Source organism: Crocodylus porosus, unplaced genomic scaffold (genome assembly GCF_001723895.1).
Source record: "Crocodylus porosus isolate Cpor-Errol unplaced genomic scaffold, CroPor_comp1, whole genome shotgun sequence".
In the NCBI taxonomy this organism is placed as follows: Eukaryota; Metazoa; Chordata; order Crocodylia; family Crocodylidae; genus Crocodylus; species Crocodylus porosus.
The window spans coordinates 5197541-5211302 of record NW_017728935.1 but is presented as its reverse complement, the minus strand read 5'-3'; the positions used below and the strand labels follow the sequence as shown (position 1 = coordinate 5211302).

The following is a 13762-nucleotide window of genomic DNA, read 5'->3' as shown; positions in this document are numbered from 1 at the left end:
TGGCCCTCTTCCAGTCCTCTGGCACCACACCAGAGCACCGCGAGTGCTCGTACAGCCGTGCCAGGGGTCCCGCAATGACCCCAGCTAATTCCCTCCGCACTCGGGAGCGGAGATCCTCCGGACCAGCTGATTTGAATACATCCAGTCCCTCCAGAAGTTCCCTGACTAGATCCTCTCTGACCCTTGGCCTGGGTGCGCCTCCCCTGGGGCCTGAGTGGGGTCCAGTGAGAGGGCTGATCTGGTCCCTGCTCAGGAAAATGGAGTCAAAGAAATCGTTAAATAGGTTAGCTTTGTCGTCTGGCGTGACGACCAGATTTCCTAGCATGTCTTGCAGGGGCCCCACGTTACCCGGTACCTTCTTTTTGCCCCCTATGTATTTAAAAAAGGACTTCTTGTTGTCCTTGATCCAGGAAGCTAGTCCCAGTCCCTGACTGCCCCCCTGCAGCCCTGAGCAACCACAGTATAATCCTTCCTGGGGGTGGCCTCTCTCTGCCATTGGGTGTGCACCTCCCTTTTAGCTAGGAGACATTTCCAGATGCTTTTGGTGAGCCATGGGGGCTTTTGCGTCCTCCTGCTCCCTTTGATCCGTGTTGGGATTACCTCCCTTTGGGCTTGGAGGATCCTCTCCTTAAGGAACGACCACTCTTCTTGGACACCTGGCTCCCCTCCCCTCCGGGACCTCCGTGCTTCCCCGACTAGCCTCCTTAGCTTCTCGAAGTCCGCCCTCCTGAAATCTAGGGCTGCTGCCTTGCTGCAGGCCTTTGCCGCCTTGCGCTGGATAGAGAATCCCAGCAGGCGATGATCGCTGTTGCCCAGGTGGTCGAGCACCGGCAGCCCCCTCACCAGGTCGTCGCCCGTGGCCAGCACCAGATCCAACAAGACATCTCCCCTGGTGGAGCTGTGCACCTCCTGGGTTAGCTAGAGGTCCTGCATTTGGGCTAGGAACCTACGTGAGCAGTCAGACCTGGCTGAGTGCTCTTCCCAGCAAATGTCTGGAAAGTTCAGGTCACCCACGATGACCACGTCCTTTGACCTGATTTGAGAGATACCTACCCACCAGCAGCTCCCCTCTGTAATGCTGATGCCCCTGCCACTCATGGCCCAATGTGCACTAGTGGGTCTGTCACATGGGAGGTGAAGGATAATCAAAAACAAAGAAAGGTATGTTTTCTCCATCTCTGCTGGCACCCAGTCAAGCTGGCGCCTTTCCGTCTAGCATCTAAACATACAGGGTGCGAGAGGAACTTGAGGAAGGGAGATGACAAGGGAGGAGCCCCTACAGACAGCAGCTCTAGTGTCACACAGGACGGCATCCCAGAATAACAGGAGATTCCTGTCCATTCTACACTAGCACTGGGCTAAGGGTGAAGCACTGGGTGAAGGGTGTGGCTACATTATGGGAAGATGCCCAAGTCTCTAGCTATGATCTCAAGACCATCCCTAAGCCTCCCTGCACCCCATTTCCTGACCTGTGAACAGAGGAGAAGCTCAGGACCCCAGAGGAAAAAAACAGGAGAGAAGAGCCACATGACTCCTGACCTTCCCCATCCTCACTGGAGCCATCTCCTGCAGTTGTGGTTAAGCAGTGGGCAGCTCGGGGAAAACCACTCACCTTCTCTCCATTCCCACGGCAGCCTCAAACGAAGCTGGCCACAGAATCGGACAGAAGCCCAGCGATCCAAGCTTCTCTCCTCTCTTCCCCAGCTCTCAGTGAGGCTGCAACAGCTCATAATCTCACCCCTGGAACCACCACTGGACCCCACCCTGCAAAGGGTGGAGCTTTCTGCAGAGCAGGGATCAAGGAAGGGGAGTCTCAAAACAAAGGGACAAACAAACCAAGGAGTGAGCAAACCGGAGATAAGAAAGAACAGATCCAGCTATTAGGGGAGAGTAAACAGGAGGTAGAAAGCTGAGTAGAGGGGACTATGTCAGGCATGGAAATAAGAACAGGAGTTCTGGCAATGCATAACACTTCCCCAGGAAGGCAAAAAAAGTACCAGACTCTTTTGAGCGCTATCTGGAGTCCTGGTTTCACTGAGGTAAGTGGTAAGAGTCCCATTGACTTCAGAAGGACCAGAATCTCACTGGGTGTTAAAACTGTCTGCAGCTCACACCCTGGAAGAGCAGCATCTGAATTTTGAAGCTACCTTTAGGCTGCACACAAGCTGGAAGCCCGATGAGGAAGTGCCCATTTCCGTTCTAGTGTACAGCAAGAGAAAAGGCCGACTGATGTTAAGGGGAAACCCAATTTCTCACTATTAAACCAGCCCAGAATGCATCACCAGCACATCATCATGAGGAAGGTAAGTGCATAACAATACATGCATGCCCTAGGAGCAAGAACAAGGAAGTGCTAGTAATTATGAGATGTTTGCCTGCAAATCCACAAAGTGAAAATCCGAGTCCTCCAGATACGGCTTTATGGCCAAAGAAGTTGAACAAGAACATTTATCTACATTCACAAAAGCAGTTACAGGCCAAAAACAGGTCTCTACCCAGGAGGGCATGTCAGCAGCTAGCACTTTTGTCTCTGATTACAAAACTGTACCTAAAGGCAGAGCTGTCATTGTCCCTGCCTTCAGCAGCTGGGGAGTTTTGGACAGAGCAAAGGAGCAAAGCTATTTGTAAATATATTGCTAAGTGTTTGTAGATATTTGGCACATACTGAATCCAGGATTCCATATGCTATATGTGCTGGACTAAGAAAATTTCATTGGCACTGGTTAACAATGATGATTAACAGAAGTCCTTTGGGTAATGTGACAATCCTAAGTTTGGGATGATCCGCCCCCATCACCACATTAATATGAGCTCCTTCTGTTTTCACAGAACATTTCTTGTAAAACCCAACTCCCTTTCTTCAGTGCACAGACTGGTTTGGGAAAGGTAACTAAGGTGCAAGAAAACAGGATAGACAAACATATAAAACTGTTTTTGTTCCCAAAACCCCAACACTCCTTTGTCAGCTAACAAACTTCCAGCACTCTTGCATCTGTGTGCTCCCTTCACCCACTTGGAAGTCTGACACCTAAATTAGACTAAATTGCAATAAGCTGCAGTACAGGAGCAGCCACTGTGACAGTCAGAAAGACCTGCCATCAGTATTTCCATTATACCGCCTCTTCAGCACTAAACCTTACTTGGTCATTTTTTCCCCTTAAAAAGTTCTTTGGGATACAGTTGTAAGCACCATCAAATAGTTCCTGTGCTGGTTGCTTTCCCCTTCTCAATAAACAAAGCAGTTTAAAGGAGCAGCAAGGACACAAACATCTGACGGTTTGCAGTGATTTTTGTGTGCTTCTTATTTTGTGCATCTTAACACATGAACTTACGAATATTTTAAGCTGCTTATAGCTGCACCTTAATAATGGCAGCGTATCACATTATGGGCACGTATCTGAAAGCTCTCCTAGCAGCTAAGAAATAGCTGCAGAGGTTCCTCAAGTGTCTAAATCAGTGGTTTTCAACCTTTGGTCCCTGGGGGTCTGCCGACTATGTCTAAGGGATCCATGACAGAAGACTATGATCAATCAAAAGTATGTGAATACCCACACTGACAATTCAAAGGGGTCTGTACCTCCGTTCAAAATTTTTTAGGGGTCCACAAATGAAAAAGGCTGAAAACCCACTGGTCTAAATAAAGACCTCAGAGAAAAATAATAAGCCTCCATCCTTCCCCTAGGAATCCCAAAGCAGTTTACAAAAGTTAAGGTACAGACGGAGGTAATGAGCGTATCAGTATTAAATGATAGTGGTATAACCTGCCTGCATTCTTCTGTAGCAACAACCACTGTGACTTTAACCCCACTTCATACTGGGTTTAGCTCACATATCACTACAGGAGAGTGCCGATGTGACAGCTGACTTGCTCCCAAACAGAAACCCCCCCCTTAGCCACTTTAAAGAGGAAAGACGCATTTTTGCACAGCCTTAGTGATCTGATCCTCAGAGTCTCCAGGAAATAGGTTAGCATTACCTCCATCTTACAGAGGACGAAACCCACACAGTGCATGGTTAATGGCCTGATTTTCAGAGCTTGGGAGCGGAGAGTGCCCAGTGATTTCAGTGAGCACTGAAGCCTTAAAGACAGTTCCCTCTGCCGCCCGTCACTTGCCTGGGTGCAAGTCAGTGGTGGAGCCAGGAACAAAGCCCGGGGAATTACTGACCCTCAGCTCCCAGCTTCTTCTAAAGTTAGACCATGTTGCAGTAGCTGGCCCTGGAGCCACTGGCTTCCCATCCTGTTCCAGCTACCACTCTTCCTTCTTCTGAAGAGCATCCTGCTATGCACTTCAGTTGCACTTGCTCTGGGAATCCCCAGGACTCCTCCACCCGAACGCTACTGTGAGAAAAAACACCCAACATGTCATATGCTTATCAAAGGCAGAATACTCAGCTGCAAGGTGGCCGCTACATCCTGAGCCCACTGAGTTAAGCCCCCAGATGCCGAAGGAATCCCAGAGCAGCATGTAGGTTTGCATGCTAATTTGCTTGTAGGCAGAGAGTGATCGTGAGTGCCATCTGCCACGAGCACTGACAGACCAACAAGTCAGAAAAGCTGTGAGGTCCAGGCTTCCGTCCCAAGGGCACTCCAGTTCTTTGACCTTCTCCCTAGTGCAGCTTTATGATATGCTTATCTGGCTCAGATGAAGTTCAAGCCTAGACGGGAAGGAGCAGGGCGCTGCCTAAACAGCAGCGATCGTGTTACTGCCAATTATTCAGGCCATGTGATAGGGCAAGAGAGCTCTCCTCACTCACCAAACTGAGTCATTGGTCTACTGTACATTTCACTGGAATCCGCCTGCTTCCTGAAAACCAACCGTGACAGACAGAGTGACAGAGCGAGCTGGATTTTCTCTTTTCACAGGGGAACTCAAGTGGGCAAAAGGTTAGGACACTGTGCTGCACTGCTGGTGGAGAGAAGCAAGGAAGCAGGGTCCAAAAGAAACCCTCTGCTCTCTTCCCTCTGAAGGGTTTCTTTGGCTGGCAGGAGCTCCTGCACAGTGGGACACACAGCTCCTAGACCTGTAATCAGATGCAGGTTCCAATGCTCCCACTGCCTGCCTTGCTTCTGGCAGTCTAGGCACTCCCCTGCCACAGCCTAAACCAGAAGCCCCTGACCCCATCAAGCCATCATAATGCATTAGCTCTCCGGAGAGCCCCTATGAGTGTCTGAATCACTGCAAGGTCTTGAGATGGAGAAATATTTAGTATTTCACCGTACCAAACCCGTGTTCCTCTAGACAGCCCTACAGCCAAGAACCTCAGAGACCCCTCAAGCCACTAAAGAACTGAGCTCCACAACTCCGAGACTTAAAAAGGGAGCTATTGGGGAACCACAACAGGCAAAAGGAGGAGGCACAGAGCAACAAAGCAGGTATTACCCAGTTCTTACCCAGCTGCCTTCAGTATGGTGTCGAGCAAGTCACACCTCCTTTTTGAGTATGGTCATGCCTCCTCTCCCATCCAAAATACAAGGACACTGCTGCTCCCTTTCCCAGTCCTCCTGTCACCCCCCTGAAGCATTAGGCAATAGTGGCAGGCTGTTTTGAAAATGCAGAGCGATTAAGTCAATGTTTGTTTTCACGTTACATGCAGGGAAGTTTTCGTTACGTCCAAGGTCGTGCCGAGTTAGGACACACACGCCTTCCTCTGTTTCCCAGCCCAGTTCATCACAATACTTGTAAGAGTCCCTTCCTCTTTCAAGTACACCAGGTGTCCTGTTTCTGGGACTATCTTTGACAGTTTAGCAGCAAGGCCCAAGAAGCTGTAAACAAATATTAAGTGACCAGTGACATCCCTTGCAGTTCTGAGTGTGGCCACATGAGCAAAAGGAGAAGAAGGAAAGCCGGACAGAACAAGGCAAGACATTTGAAATCCAGAGGAGGCCATCAAAAAGGCAGTATTATTCTACAGGCACCAGCTCTCTTCACAGCATTTACAAACAAACAGAAATATCTGGTTTAGTGCATCTTTAACTCTGTGTCCCCCACCAGAAAGTGGGACAGTTCCCTAGTCATCCCCTGGCATGAGCCAGGAAAGTCTTTTCTAGCAAGAAGTGCTGGAATACAAGGAGTCAAGCAATCCAGCTAGCTGCATATTTTCAACATGGCCTATTTGCTAGCAAGCAAAACAGCACGTTTAGCAAGGCAGGCAACTTCTAGGAAGCATCAATTTGTAGTCTAATGGGCTCTGCAACCTGAAGTATACCCTGCTATACAAAACCACTTTCAGAGTGAAAAAAAAGTAGCATGGCTTTTGCTGGCACCCACGCCGTTTATAACAGACACATGGACCTAAGCTCACTGTCACACACCAGGCATCCTGCAGAGCTGCAAGTCATGACAGCGCTCAAAACTCACACAATATTTAAAATATTATATATAGCACTCTGCAAATGCTAGTGAAGTTGCCCAGCACTCCGGGGGGGGGCGGGGGCGGGATCATGACAGGGAGACCTGATGGGACCTGCTCAAGATGACAGGCTGCTTGTATCTGTGGAAAGGTTCGAACACACTGGGTCCTCAATCCCAGCTGTGGGACAGGCCTCCCCCTCCTCCCTCTCATACCCCCTCACCCTATTCCAGTGACATGATTTCACATTTGTGTTGCAGATCCCATATACAAAATGCTTGACAAATTTTCATCTACCATGAATCGTAGTTTTCACATCTTCTATGCTTTCTCCTCTTCGGGAGTGTAACAGTAAGAACTTTCAGGACCTACGCCTGGACTTTCCCCTTGGCGGAGGGAAAAAGAAAGGTGTTAAGAAGTTCACTGAACTCAGTAAGACTGGAATTTCAAAAGTAAACAAGCTTCCTGCTGCTCCTTAGGCCTCTGCGCGTTATATCAAGGCACTTGCTTACAATCCTCTCATCCCTCACAGCCCGAAAGTACCGTGTGGAAGGATCTGGTTTCAAGAACATCAGTAATTATAGAACAGGACCGTCAGGGGGAGGTGGAGCTTGTAAGAAAAGCTACAATCCTATGTGAGGTACACAGTAGGTCCTGGGTATAACAGGCTCATCCAGGCATTTAAATGAAACTTGGGAGAGTGGAGCAAGCTGATACGCTTGCTGCCACAGAGACTTTTAAGCCAACAGGACTACTCTAACTACTCTGCAAGAAGGGCTGGGTAATAACAAGAACATCCTGTGCTTCTGCAGAACCTTTCATTCGAGCATCGCAAGAGGCTTTCCTGAAAGCTTATTCACAAACAAGTAAACGACTGGGTAAAGGTGGCAGATTCAGGATCAGAACTCAGTGGCCTCGACTTCCTTCTGTTCCCAGCACATCGACTTCATGAAAACACACGTTGCTTTCGACTTGAAAAAGAAAAAAAAAATAGTTGTAGGGAATATCACAGCTCTCAGGATGAGGCCCCATAGTAGCAAAATATAGTGTGAGAGACCTGTAGAACCTCTTATATTGGTTATATGGGCAAACTATTTAACTGTGCCTACTCACCACCATGGCATGAAGATATTAAGAAAGCGCATCAATACTGGTCATAATAAGGAGAAGGAAACAGCCTTCTCATCTAGACAACTCGCTGAGAAGGTGTTAAAGCCTCAACTGTGTTATATGAGCTAGTTAAGTCTATCTTAGGGATCCAAAGACAATATTGCTTTTTTACTATCTCGGGCCTTAAACAAACATGCATACAGCAAGCAGTCTTTGGAGAGCAGTGATTCCCTCTGTTTAGAAACATATGTGATAAGCAGGGTGGTTTTGTCTGACAAAGGTTTCAGCTCTTTTGGCAGCCCTATGCTGCCAAGACTCTTTTGCCAATTAGAAGAGTTTGTGACACCAGCATTGTAGCTCCTGACAGCTTACATTCCTGAGGCATGGTGAGCTTGGATAACATGAAACCCCAGCAGTAGCATAGCAGGTGTGAAGTAGCTCTGTTTTTCCGTCTGCAGAAATAACAGGACAAATAGACAGACAGACAAACAACTTGACCAAAGCCTCACAGAGCCCCGGTGGCCATGCTGGGCCTGACAAACCCTTCAGGGAGGAGAGATCTGGCAGCCCGCTCTTGAGACAAGGTAGTAAATTTGTCGATAATGAAACAAAGATTTATGGAAAGCTTCCCCACCAGTTTGAGGGCAAAGCTCCAGCAAGCACCACAAACCTACCACCCCAACCACACATTTAAGGAAAATGAATTGGCTCAACACTGAGCTTGCATGGCCTCATGGTGCCCTGTGCTCCTCATGCTTCTGAGTGTTTAATTCCCAAAGCCCAAAGGATGGCAAACCAGGAAACACAGAGGTAGCAGATCATGTCCCACTGAACACAGCCATGCTCCTCAACTATCACTACACGAGACCAGGAAAGAGAAGCTCTGATCTGACACAATAGCAAGAATTATGTGACAGTTCCCGGTACGGACCTCAGCCCTTCCTTTCCCTTTGCGCAAGCAGTTAACTTCCACCCCACATCCAAGTTAGATTCTCACAAGGCAAATGCTTCTTCAGCCATATAGAGAAACTCACATAGCACCTTGCTCTGATGCTCCAATTCCTGCCCTAAACTATCCCTTAGCTACTGTCGAGTACACCCCAGCGGGGGCTGGCAACCGCCATCCCACAGGGCCGCTGGATCCAGCCTGTGCTGTGGCCAGGCAATGGGGACAAGCAGCAGCAGCCAGATCCTACCACCAGCCCACCTCACCCACAACCTGGGTCATTCTGGCCCGCAGCCAGAAAACACTGCTGCCCAAAAGCAACAACACTACATGTGTTTCTTTTCTAGCAATTTGAAAAGCAGAAGTCGAATAGGAAGGAGCACTGTATCTCACCGTTACTTCGCAAGCTGTATTCTAGGCTTTCAGGTAACATGAGATTTCCAACCAATCCAACTGGAGCATTTACATTTTGAAGAGCATATTGAAAAAGTGCTCTTTCCTGCCCAGGGCAAGGGGTTGGACTCGGTGACCTATTGAGGTCCTTTTTGACCCTAACATCTATGAATCTATGAAACATGCTCTTCCAGCCACTCACTTCTGCTTTGCAACTCATTTCAGACTCTCAGCAGGGCTGCCCAAACCACATATTAATCAGTTCACCAGGAAAAAAAGTACATTGAGCTCTCTGACTAAAAGGTCCCAAAATTTGCCCTGCTGTAATTTTCAAGATTATTTATTATGTGGCAATCAGAGTACTGTGGGAGGGGGGGTGGGGAGAAATCAGTTTGTCAACAGAAAGCCCAGCTCATCCTTAGCTATGAAAGCACTATTGCTAATGACTCCTTTTTCTGGAGCAGGTCCTAAATGAACGAAGGATTCCACTTATCTCCTTTACTGCTGATGCTCTGGTCTAGAAAAACATTTGCAGAGTCCCAAACTGTAATTCAAAAGACACAGAAGACGCACTTCCAATCACGTAACAGCCATAATGTACAAAACCGAGCTTTGTCAACAAGAAAATCCAAGCAATGCCCAAGAAAGGGGATAGTGCTGAACATCAGTAAGCTATTTTGTATAACAATGGCTTTCTGAGCAACAACGCCTCATGTGGGCTTATTACAAAATCCTCTCCACGTGCTGGAGAGATGTTGTTTAGAGGCTCATGTCTCAGCTGCCTGAAGAAAGAGAACAGAACAGATGCACACGCTGTAGGATAGCTCACATTTTGTCTAGCAAACCACATCCCTGCTCGGCTACAGTAGCCTGGACGTCTGTTGTGGCAAAAATAAATCAACTCCCCCCCCCCACCCCATACACACACACAGACAGTGACAACAGTGTTATAAGTTACACAAAATGTTTTGGTTGCTACGGGATTGCGCTATACTTGCAGAACAGCAAAACGAAGGAATTTCATGCGTCAACTCCTAACTCTCTGAATAGAACAACAGCCCTCTGAGTACACATCCTGCAACATCCTAACAAAACCCATTTCATCCCTGTAATGACCCAGTTGGTTTTACTCCACATAAAGGAGGCAGTTACATAAGAACGCATGATGCAGATGCAGCAGTCAGCATAGAGGGAAAAGCGTCAGTCACAATGGTTCAGCTAAGTGCCGTCTGGATCCTAAACCTGCCCATAATCCTAGAAGAGCTGTTAATGTGCAACAAAATAGGAAACAATATTGATTTTAATTGTGCCATTTCTCCTCAAAGTTAATACTCCATTGAGAAAAATGGGAACAGGCAACACTACATCTGTCTAAGCAGCTCGGGGTGCCTTATAACAGCTCACGTCCAGGAGATTATCTTCACTAACATAAGAGTAGAAACCGATTCAAAGAAAAAATAAACCTATAGACACCAGAGAAATCCTGGCCTTGCCCTCGCTCCCCCACCCCAAACCCTGCAAAGAGCAAAAAAAAACATCCAAAATGCTATAATTCATTCTCTCCTTCCCAGCTCGAAACAAGGTGGGAGAAGTGGCTTTGTAAAGCATATGCATATTGACAGAGAAGAGTTACCTCTTTGGAGCAGCTGTCCCTGTTCACCAGCTGCGGAGATCCACCACGTAGTTACCATGTCAGCACAAAGCACTGAGACTCGAAGGAAGCTGCAGGAGAACACAAAACAATTTTCCACTGCTGTGGTACGGCCGGCTAGTTATGCCACTACAGGAAGTGGGGGAAGATCCAACCACAGCCCTGAGATTTAAACGCCCTGCCTCTCGCACTGAAACCATACTCTGGGGCAGCTCTCCCAGTCTCATGGGAGGCAAATATCTGAGAACAGAATGAGCAAGCAACTGAAACTGTGCACAGAAAAGCTGATAGCAATCACTGAGTGTAGCCCACCATCAGCAGAAGACATGGGTCTCAAGGAGACCAACAGGTCAGGAATCCCAGATCAGGTTTTATGCTGGGAAGATCCTCATCAGACTTTCACCCTTGACTTATAACAGGTTGAATATATCAGACACCCACAGCAATGCAGAAGTGGCATTAAAGATTCTGTCACTCATTAGAAGCCCTGAGCACAGCACATGTAGGTTTCTTCAGTCCATGTGATGAGGGAGCGCCCTGCCATTATGGGGCTCTGAATTTAATTAACCTGACTCTTCAACTGATGCTTGACAGCTTTTCAGAGCAATCTATTTGTTGAAATTCATAGATTCAGTGGAGAAACAGCTCCTGTTGCCTTACCTGACTACTGCGCAAATAGCCTCATCACACTGGGAAGCACCTCCAATGTCGGAGAGTGGAGCAGCAAGCTAGCAGCTCTGGAGACGATGGCTTAAAAGACTTAGACACAAAGGACACCGCCACTTAGGGGCACAGACTTCATCCAAATGGCTGGACATCATAATTAAGACAGTAAACAAACACACGGGAATCTTACATCCCTTCGCAGTACCACGGGGACTTGGCTACCCCACCCATACCACTGAGAAAAGCCTCTTTTCATAGCAGTGCATCTTACAACATTAAAAGACTCACAAGCTGGCCAAGTGCCAGCAAATTAGCCAGGAACCACTCGTTTCAGCTACCAAGAGAGGCAAGGGAACAATTTCCCTGTGGGGTCTCAAAGATATCTGCATTCCACATAACACTGTAAGAAATCTGCTGCCACCCAGGACCCCCTGCCTGTCAGTACTGTACACTGCACTGCATGGCCACTTGGGATTCAGGTTCTCCTGTGGTAAAAGCGCAGGCTCTGCTCCCCTGAGCCCCTGGAGACTCGCCACTAGCTGTCAGCACCCAAGGGTGTTTAACATGCAGTTAAGCAGTGCCAAATGCACCCAGTGGGAGGTGTCAGCATGCACCTGAGCAAATTAATTTCAGTATTTGATACTCCTCCTATACCTTTTATGCAAGGAGTCTCAGTGGACTTTGCACAGAATAATTAAAATGCAGTCCCCCCTGTGAGAGAAAGTTATCCTAGTTTCACAGGTAGGAAAAGATGGAAGCAGAGTGGTGAAGTGACTGCATGCTGCAGGCAACTAGCTGCAGGGCAAAGGAAAGAGCTTCCCACCCACCCCCGGCCCGAGTCCCAGCCATCTCTTCCAATACAAGTCTTCAAAGAACACGTGGCCTTGCACACAGTGTGGAAGGGCTGCAGAATATTCTTCCTTCCAGGATGGAAAACACTTACCCCAAATGCCCTTCCCTCCAAGTTTTTATTGCTTCACAGAAAGAGAAATAAGAGCCACTCATGTGAACGCAAGACAAAAAAACACTTCCTTCACCTCTGTTACTAACCCAGCCCATCCCAGCTCCTGAAACAGGACGGTTTCCTGTAGGATTCCTGCTGGCGCTGCAGAGCACGCCAGTCACACCCTTACTGCACACGTCCTGACACCAAGCTCTGCTGCCAAAAGGGAGAGACACCGGTTTGAGAACCCAAATTTTATACCCTGTTCACCTCGCTCTGCACTCAGCAAGATGCCAGAACTTGTCCTATTACTTGGGCAAGGCAATCCTTGTGCCAGCCCAGCCCACCCCAGCAGGCCAGGAAGCTGTAAGAACGCCTCAGCTGCTCCCTATAAAGTTTCCCCTCCACCATTGCTAGGGCAGCAGAGCTCGCCGCACGGTCCTGCCCAGGTAGAAGCAGTCAGCTGAGAAGACAGACCCCCGGAGGATGACATCCTGACTCCAGGGACTGGAAATAGGATGCCCAGCCTTTCACAACAGGGGCATGGCTCAAATGTGCGAGAACAGTCAGGAACATCACCGGAGAATTGGCATAGATGGGGTCAGACCCCAGGTCTACCTCGCCCACTCCTGTCACGCAGCAGTGGGGAGCGGAGGCTGAAAGGGACAGAGAACTGAATGGGACCAGGAGTTCCACTCCCGCACGGTTCCTCTCTCACTTGCAGCCTCCAGCATTCAAGGTCTAGCACGTCCCAATTCAGAAGCTGCGCCTCTCACTCCCTTGGGAGCGATGCCCCTTTCTTCCAAGGGTGCAGCCGAGCTGACAGCTGCCCGGGGACCGAGGGAACCACCAGCCTGGAGAGAGGAGGGCCGCTTCCACGACGGGTCTCTCCACCCGCAAGGGGCCGAAACCCCGAGGCCCCTCCCGGTAGCCTCAAAGCCCCCCTTACACAACGCCAGCTTAGTTTTCCCTCTTGTGCTGAGGGCGGAAAAGTATCCAAGCCCCTCGCCCTGCCCCCGTCCCTCACCTGCGGCCACAGCGCCCGCGTCGCCCCGCAGCCCCCGGCCCCGGCGGCGCCCCGCCCCTCACGTCATGCGCACCCGCCCTGACGCCACCGCATACCGGCCCCCCGCCGGCCAATCGGCAGTGCCGGGGCGTCCTCAGCCTGTCGCCATGGCAACGGGGCCAAGCCCGGCCCGGCCCGTCTCACTCTCCGGGGCAGGCCCCGCCCGCGCCCCCGTGGGCGGGGGGTGATGGGAAATGTAGGCTGCTTGCAAAGCATGCTGGATGGAGGGGTGCTGGGGAGGCTAGGAGTCTGGTCAAGCCTGAGGGTGGGGCGGGGGATTATGGGAAATGGAGGCTGCTCGCAAAGCATGCTGGGTGGAGGGGTGCTGGGAGTCTGGTCCAGTCTGAAAGAGTGATGGGCATGATGGGAAATGGAGGCTGCTCGCAAAGCATGCTGGGTGGAAGAGTGCTGGGAGTCTGGTCAAGTCTGAGGGAGGAGCAGGGGATGATGGGAAATGGAGACTGCTCGCAAAGCAGGCTGGGTGGAGGTCTGGTCAAGCCTGAGGAAGGGGCAGGGGATTATAAGAAACGCAAAGCATGCTGGGTGCCCCTCAGAGCTGCCCCTGAGGTCTTGTCTGGACCCTGCTGGGGCCCCCCTCAGACGGGCTCCGAGTAGCCAAGCTCCAGCCCAGGCAGC

The 13762-nt window shown here is 49.6% G+C and overlaps 1 protein-coding gene across 4 annotated transcripts in view; it reads right to left on the bottom strand.

The window, feature by feature from the left end:
• The window catches only part of PPARD (peroxisome proliferator activated receptor delta), a 28925-nt gene extending 15740 nt beyond the window's left edge, over positions 1 to 13185 (bottom strand). Inside the window, exons 1-2 of one of the 4 annotated variants that reach the window (XM_019546757.1) lie at positions 13088 to 13185; positions 10434 to 10522 (exon numbers count right to left, since the gene is read on the bottom strand). In XM_019546757.1, coding sequence (XP_019402302.1) covers positions 10434 to 10491 — 58 coding nt within the window. In that variant the 5' untranslated portion in view covers positions 10492 to 10522; positions 13088 to 13185. Of the gene's footprint in view, positions 1 to 10433; positions 11887 to 12060; positions 12379 to 13087 lie in introns of those variants that run through there. The other 3 variants (XM_019546753.1, XM_019546756.1, XM_019546755.1) reach the window with 3 other exon arrangements.
• Between the last annotated feature and the right edge of the window lie 577 nt (positions 13186 to 13762).